The 7,956-nt window shown below is 38.4% G+C and overlaps 2 protein-coding genes across 2 annotated transcripts in view; one reads left to right on the top strand and one right to left on the bottom strand.

Moving 5' to 3' along the window:
* The window catches only part of LOC124863205 (28 kDa heat- and acid-stable phosphoprotein-like), a 4,910-nt gene extending 3,907 nt beyond the window's left edge, over positions 1 to 1,003 (bottom strand). The window contains exons 1-2 of the mRNA XM_047357495.1: positions 852 to 1,003; positions 493 to 584 (exon numbers count right to left, since the gene is read on the bottom strand). Coding sequence (XP_047213451.1) covers positions 493 to 584; positions 852 to 864 — 105 coding nt within the window. The 5' untranslated portion in view covers positions 865 to 1,003. The remainder of the gene's footprint in view (positions 1 to 492; positions 585 to 851) is intronic.
* A 385-nt stretch (positions 1,004 to 1,388) lies between these two features.
* On the top strand, positions 1,389 to 3,897 carry LOC124863316 (protein BUD31 homolog). The gene is made up of 4 exons (XM_047357650.1): positions 1,389 to 1,582; positions 2,668 to 2,790; positions 3,115 to 3,281; positions 3,393 to 3,897. Exons 1-4 carry the CDS (start codon positions 1,489 to 1,491, stop codon positions 3,441 to 3,443), a joined length of 435 nt encoding a protein of 144 aa, XP_047213606.1. The 5' UTR covers positions 1,389 to 1,488; the 3' UTR covers positions 3,444 to 3,897.
* The last annotated feature ends 4,059 nt before the right edge of the window (positions 3,898 to 7,956 follow it).

The raw sequence follows: 7,956 nt of genomic DNA, 5'->3' as shown, positions 1-7,956 counted from the left end.
GAATTAATTTTTGTTTCAAGGCAGGAGGCTCTTAGTCGCTGTTTTTACAGTAAAATATATATTTTACAATAACATACATGACCTTTAATGGAAAATTACAAGTCAATTATCTGACATCTACTCTAACCAATGAAAAAAGTATACCAAGCATTGTTTGCATGAGGTTTCAAATGAATATGATTTTTTTTATTTGTCTATTTTTCACTTCAATCATATTCGAAATTCATAATATGCTGAATAATGTGCCATTTTTTTTTTTCTATTTTTGTCATCCTATAAATTACACTTCATACCTACACTTGGTTCTTAATGTCTCTCAAATCTATGTTCACAGTTATGCAATAAATACTACATTAAATTATCTTAAAATATACAGACAAAACTTATAATAGTTCACTGTCAGAGAAAAAACTATTAATACGTCGTATGATGAGAAATACAGAATCAACCTGTGTGGGTAAGCAATAATCGGGTGTACCCTCTTAAACCAACCTTTTTCCTCTCCTTCTCTGCTTTCATCTGAGCATCTATCTCCTCGGGGCTAGTGTACGTGCGCATGCGACCTTTGTGGCCACCTTTTTTACCTGAAACAAAACGCAGCATTATATCACTCACACATTCCTGAGTACATTGTGTACACCTAATGAGCTGGACAGTGAACATGCTACTATTATAGGATACAGATACACCAATAACATCAATTTATAACCGTCTCTCTATTTTTAACAAGATAAAATAAACAGTTATATGGGACACCGGCGGGTGTGTCGTTTTCTCTTCTCGGTGACCACAAAAAAATAAACAAAAATTAGTTTTAAAACCAATGTAAGGCGTGTAGCCGCTATTCTTACCTCCTTTTGGCATTTCGTCAAACAAAGCCTTAGTTACAAGTTATGAAAGAGGAAAACACTGACAGAAAACATAAATGTTATGGCAACAGCATAAACTGACAGCTGGCTAAACTCAGAGAAGCGAAGAGCCGAAGCCAGTCTGAGGTGTTCAACCATTTGCCTGTCAGCAAATGTTTTGTTCAAGAAATGTACAAACATTTACAAGGCAAGTCTTGTCGCTATTAAACAAACATTAAAGCCGCACCCAACTTTAGTTTGATTGAAATTAACACATTTTTATTTTCTAAAAAGCAATAAGATTACTTTTGTTTTTTATTTAAAGGCAATTTAGGGGTGTGCTAATGTGATGCAATAGGGCAGCATAGAAATAAAACCTGAAGTTTATGTTATCATTCAAAAGCATTTACTAACAAAACACAGGTGTAAATAAACTCCAAAACGTTATTGATTAAAGATAACCCAAAGAACTATAAACTCCAGTATAGGGAAGTGTGTTATTATTTACTAAGTGATGTCGTCACCAGGCCCCGTGATGACGTCAAAATTGCGCGCCTGAAACGGGCTCAGACTCGGAGACTTACGGATCGAAAACACCAGAAGCTTCTGTTTTGCTGTAATTTTGTTTAAAGCAGACAAAATGCCGAAAGTAAAGAGGAGTAGAAAGCCACCCCCAGATGGATGGGAGCTCATTGAGCCCACTTTGGATGAGCTGGATCAGAAAATGAGAGAAGGTAGGTCGGATGTTTAATGAACGAAATGGCAGGAGAAAAGGATACAGGAAGCCTGTGAGATAAAGCCTAATGTCCCTATTTACGTGCTTCTAATGTTTTACCTACGTAAAGTAAAAATATGTCCATGCTTATACTTTAGTGGTGTGCCATGGGCTTTTAAATTAAGATAGTCCAGCAATAGCTTTGGAAAGGATTGCCAACACAAGTCTGGCATTAAAGCTACCAGCCAGACAGTCTCTAAAATCTTATACTAAATACTTAAACTAAAAGCATACTCACTTTAGATATAGTTTGTCACAAAAAAAAAAACAAAAAACATTTCAAGGTCGTTTTTTTCCCATTTTGTTAGGATATTTGGCAATAAATCATTTAATCAAGATCAAAACTACCCTCCAAAACACAAGCACGCACATGCCTCAAGTGACATCACACAAGGCATAACCAAAGTGTTTTTTAGTCTACTTAGATCTATAACACATAAAACAGACAAAACGGTTCTGTGGGTTCTTAAAATAGTAGTTTTTCTCACAGAAAAATGAAAAAAAAAAAGCTCTTCATCAGATTTTTACTGATGTCAAAAAAGTGCATAAAACACATTCTGTTGTTTTGAAATGGTTTCAGTTCTTTATTAGGATGTTTTTAATGAATTGGAAATAAATCAGATTTTTCACTATTTGACCTTCAGATCACTTTGGCTCAGCAAAATAAATTTCTAAGTTTCCCACGCCAATACATGAAGGCTTCAAAGTCTGTTGAAATGTGTCATTAGTCACTTGTCCACTCTGCTTGGTGCTTTGTGCCTCTTGTGATGTCATCATCCCACACAAAGCCGAATCAACTCTTTATTTTTCTTTTTTGCACGTTTTGAAAACCTCTGCTTTTGGAAAAAATCCTGGTTTGGAAATTAAAACAAAATTAGACAGGACTGTTCTTAATCTTAGTGTTAATTTATTAATGGGGAAAATTACTGACATATTAGTAAGCAGGCTCCAATATTTTTTTCCTGCTTTATTTTGGGTTAATACACAACATCTCTGGATAATTTATTAAAATATCTTCACACAATATTTCCGTCTGTGTCCCAGCTGAAACAGACCCTCATGAGGGGAAGCGAAAGGTGGAGTCTCTCTGGCCAATTTTCAGGCTGCACCATCAGCGCAGTCGATACATCTACGACCTCTTCTACAAAAGAAAAGCCATCAGCCGAGGTACGCAGGACCCACAGAGATGCTCAGCACTTGTTTCTCTGCTCTTTCTTGACTGCTCTAATGATTTAAATGTAAATGTTACTGTGTCTGTGTAAACTTTTGAATGGTAACCTGAAGTCAGGGTTCATGCAAAATTTGTAAACTGATATTTGATATTGTCCAGATCTGGACTAGTTTGGCAAGATGTTTAATTTCCAGATGCCATTTCCCATCCCATTTTCTAAATGTTGTATCCTTCCATCATCTCTACATCTCTAGTTTATCAAATAGGAGAGCAGTTTATATCTGCCAGATTAAATGTTTCTTTTGTTTGTTTTTTGGCAGAGTTGTATGACTACTGCATAAAGGAAGGCTATGCAGACAAGAACCTGATAGCCAAGTGGAAGAAGCAGGGCTATGAGAACCTGTGCTGCCTGCGCTGCATCCAAACACGAGACACCAACTTTGGAACTAACTGCATTTGCAGAGTCCCCAAGAGCAAGCTGGAAGTCGTACGTTTGGCGGAGTTTTAGCAAACCTCATTGTTTAAACCAGCTTTATTTTTAATGTGTTTGCTACAGAAAGCTGTCTGGTCTTATATTGAAATTGTCTGTCTTTTGCAGGGAAGGATCATTGAGTGCACTCACTGTGGATGCAGAGGATGCTCTGGCTGAGCGAAGTTTATGTTTGACATGAGGACTCATCCGGTTTTCATAACATAAGCCTAAAGCATTTGTTTTTGTTTCATTCATCTGCATCAGAAACACATCACACCATCACCCTCAGCTGTCCTTATGTGGGATCAATATTCTTGATGTTCCTCTGTGTTTAACCACAGCAAAGCAGTGGGGAGAGCACAGTGGCTGGGGCCACTTTTTTCCTTACCATCAGTTTTTATGTGTGCTTTTTATTCTAGAAGTGAAGGACTGTTTCTGAGTCAGTCCTGTCATTTCAGATAGACAAGCTCACTATGAAGGTCAGTTCTAATGCATTGATTTTCATTTGTTGTACTCTGAAGTAGCTTTGGTCTTGATTTTATTTTGGGGATTTTGGGAGTTTTTTTGATGAAAATCTAAATGTCTCTCCATCATTATTACAGTATGATTTTTAAATAAAACATTTCAGTCATTTTGTGTCTTTTGTGCTATTCATTTGGCATTTAAAGACATTTACAAGTTTAGTGTCATCTTTTTCAGCTGTTGCATAAGTATATTTAAAAATCCAATATTAGATACATAAACAGAATTCAACAGGGCGAGTTTTAATCTTCCTCAAAATTAATTAGATGTTGAGAGTAATGTTTGAATTCTCCAGCTGTCCAGGGTTTGATTCCCAATCCCAGGGCCTTCATTTCAGATCTTTCTATTTGTGCCTGTTTTCTGACTGAATATTATTAATAAAAAGCACACAGGCAACAAACCTTCAAAAAAGAACAGCTTTTTATTTTTTTTCTAACAAATGTCTATCAAATCTGATCAAAAAAGGTACTTGATTTTTAGGACTCGTGTGTAACGTATAGTACAGACCAAAACTTTGGACACACCTCATTCAAAGAGTTTTCTTTATTTTCATGACTATGAATATTGTAGCTTCACATTGAAGGCATCAAAACTATGAATTAACACATGTGGAATTATATACTGAACAAAAAAGTGTGAAACAACTGAAAATATGTCTTATATTCTAGGTTCTTCAAAGTAGCCACCTTTTGCTCTGATTGCTGCTCCACACACTCTTGGCATTCTGTTGATGAGCTTCAAGAGGTAGTCACCTGAAATAGTTTTCCAACAGTCTTGAAGGAGTTCCTAGAGATGCTTAACACTTATTGGCCCTTTTGCCTTCACTCTGCGGTCCAGCTCACCCCAAACCATCTCGATTGGGTTCAGGTCCGGTGACTGTGGAGGCCAGGTCATCTGGCGCAGCACCCCATCACTCTCCTTCTTGGTCAAATAGCCCTTACACAGCCTGGAGGTGTGTTTGGGGTCATTGTCCTGTTGAAAAATAAATGAAGGTCCAACTAAACGCAAACCGGATGGAATAGCATGCTGCTGCAAGATGCTGTGGTAGCCATGCTGGTTCAGTATGCCTTCAATTCTGAATAAATCCCCAACAGTGTCACCAGCAAAGCACCCCCACACCATCACACCTCCTCCTCCATGCTTCACGGTGGGAACCAGGCATGTAGAGTCCATCCGTTCACCTCTTCTGCACCGCACAAAGACACGGTGGTTGGAACCAAAGATCTCAAACTTGGACTCATCAGACCAAAGCACAGATTTCCACTGGTCTAATGTCCATTCCTTGTGTTCTTTAACCCAAACAAGTCTCTTCTGCTTGTTGCCTGTCCTCAGCAGTGGTTTCCTAGCAGCTATTTTACCATGAAGGCCTGATTCACACAGTCTCCTCTTAACAGTTGTTCTAGAGATGTGTCTGCTGCTAGAACTCTGTGTGGCATTGACCTGTTCTCTAATCTGAGCTGCTGTTAACCTGCGATTTATAGGCTGGTGACTCGGATGAACTTATCGTCCGCAGCAGAGGTGACTCTTGGTCTTCCTTTCCTGGGGTGGTCCTCATGTGAGCCAGTTTCTTTATAGAGCTTGATGGTTTTTGCGACTGCACTTGGGGACACTTTCAAAGTTTTCCCAGTTGTTCCAACCGACTGACCTTCATTTCTTAAAGTAATGATGGCCACTTGTTTTTCTTTACTTAGCTGCTTTTTTCTTGCCATAATACAAATTCTAACAGTCTGTTCAGTAGGACTATCAGCTGTGTACTGTATCCACCTCCTGCACAACACAACTGATGGTCCCAACCCCATTTATAAGGCTTGAAATCCCACTTATTAAACCTGACAGAGCACACCTGTGAAGTGAAAACCATTTCAGGTGACGACCTCTTGAAGCTCATCAACAGAATGTCAAGAGTGTGTGGGGCAGTAATCAAAGCAAAAGGTGGCTACTTTGAAGAACCTGGAATATAAGACATATTTTCAGTTGTTTCACACTTTTTTGTTCAGTATATAATTCCACATGTGTTAATTCATAGTTTTGATGCCTTCAGTGTGAAGCTACAATATTCAGTCATGAAAATAAAGAAAACTCTTTGAAAGAGGTGTGTCCAAACGTTTGGTCTGTACTGTATGTCATATTTATGTAAGTAAAGTAATTTATGTAATGGTTTGTATTTAGCCCTTTTTACTATAATACCTCTAAAAACAATGCACTACAACCATTTGTCCTCAGACGTCACCTTATTAATACACAGAGTGCATCTGTGCCCATCTAAACTGATTTAGGGATCACGAAGACCAAGCATGCGACCATGTGCAGAGGCTATATTGCTTGATGCGGCTGTCCTGGGTTCGAGTCCCGGACCCGGTGACCTTTGCCGAAAGTCTCCCCCTCTCTTTGCCCTCTTTCCTGTCTACCTACTGTCAAAAAATGAAAAATAAAGGCCTCTAGAGCTACAAAAAAAAAAAACAGGCAAGTCCGGGACATGGTTCTTAGCAGGGTTGAGAAAACATCTCACTGTTCAAAATCCATCATCAAAAGATGAAAGGAGATGGGCGTCCACCTATACTGACAAGCCACATATAAATGGGTCCACAGAACTCTGGAGGAGCTGCAGAGATCCACAGCTCAGGTGGGATTATCCATTAACAGGACAATAAAACCTGCCTATATGGAAGTTTAACGAGTTCGCAGTATGCTACAAGCTATGTAGGAGACATAAAAAATTATGAACAAGGTGCTCTGGTCAGATGACAGACCAAAGAGAGTTAGACTAGAGACCAGGGCAGAGGTTCATCTACCAGCAGGACAATAACCCTAAACACATCACCAGAGCTACAATGGAATGACTTAAAGCTTTTTTAAAGGTTAGAATCCATATATTCAAAAGTTTATTATAAGACTCGGGTCTATAATTATAATGAGACCAATCTATATATAAAACTACAATTGAAAATATAAAAGAAAAAAATAAAATCATATACAAAATATAATTACAAGTAATCAACATGTAAATCAGTGCATTCTCAAACTGGATAAGTGGAAGGAACAACTCAGCAGGACAATAAAACATTTCTTAAATGTGCTTTAAATGTGCAAACGTCTGCAGTTAAAGACATCTGACTGGTACTCCCCACTCTGGGTACTTTAAGGAGGATTCTCAGTGCATCTGTCTATGCAACACTGAACGTCTGCAGTGTTTGTAAGAGGACCACAGATGGACTGCATAGAGTGATGTGCAACATGCTTTTAAAAAAGCCACTCTTTCTTGAACTGTTAAGAGCAAACCTTGGCTGGAGTTGGATTTGTCTGAGCAACAACATTTGCTCAGAATAACATTGTGTGTTAAAATCATCATTCATTTGATATTACTCCACAGGAGCATTGTTGGGACATTTTAAGCACAGGAACATTTACCCATATGTTCTGACGTTATGTTTCATATCCAATTGCATACAATATGCTGTCCGTACAGCACTAAAAACAGCACTACTTGGGCTGAAGGTCACCAGGTCATCTGCATATGTTAGATGGTTTATCATACAATCATTGTTACAGACTCTCAGCTGCATAGACAATTTATATTTTTATAGCACAACCCTAAAGACTGGCAGCTGTTTTGCAGTGAGATGTGGTTCTACAGTAAAACAAGAGGTGGCAGCGTTTAGCTTAGAAGCTCTTTGGCCTCGGAACAAACTCCATGAAAACCTCAGATGTGCAGAAACTGTTTGGCTCTTTAAACAGGGACTGAAAACATTTTGGCTTTCCTGTAGAGGTCAAATATTGCTTCATCCTGTGATATCTACCATGTCTTACTTAAATATGCATTTTGACGTTTCTTTCATGTGACTCTTGTGTTTTTATATATTTAGTGTTTAACGTGTCTTATCCTGTAAGGCACTTTGAATTCCCCTGTTTGTGAAGGGGTTCTATACAAATAAACTTGCCTTGTCTTACAAAGTCTTGACCCAGGAAAGCTGAATTAAAATCCACACTTTGTGTTGATCTATCTCAGACATGTCAAGGTAAGGGTCCACAGACTACATCTGAGCCGTCAGATAAGTTCATACATTAATGGTCTGCTAGTATCACACTACATAACCCATAATTCACTGCAACAGCTACTCAAAGCTTAACATGGGTCGTGCATAAACAGCGCTTGCGGCAGACAGATGCA

Source organism: Girardinichthys multiradiatus, chromosome X (assembly GCF_021462225.1).
Source record: "Girardinichthys multiradiatus isolate DD_20200921_A chromosome X, DD_fGirMul_XY1, whole genome shotgun sequence".
Taxonomy (NCBI): domain Eukaryota; kingdom Metazoa; phylum Chordata; class Actinopteri; order Cyprinodontiformes; family Goodeidae; genus Girardinichthys; species Girardinichthys multiradiatus.
The sequence above is the reverse complement of the archived record's forward strand: the minus strand, read 5'-3'. Positions and strand labels throughout refer to the sequence as shown.

Bases quoted from the DNA above. Each gene is read 5' to 3' on its own strand.
- LOC124863316 (XM_047357650.1), top strand. From the start codon at position 1,489: ATGCCGAAAGTAAAGAGGAGTAGAAAGCCACCCCCAGATGGATGGGAG. The intron at 1,583-2,667 runs GTAGGTCGGATG...TCTGTGTCCCAG, and splicing joins GGATCAGAAAATGAGAGAAG to CTGAAACAGACCCTCATGAG. The intron at 2,791-3,114 runs GTACGCAGGACC...GTTTTTTGGCAG, and splicing joins AAGAAAAGCCATCAGCCGAG to AGTTGTATGACTACTGCATA.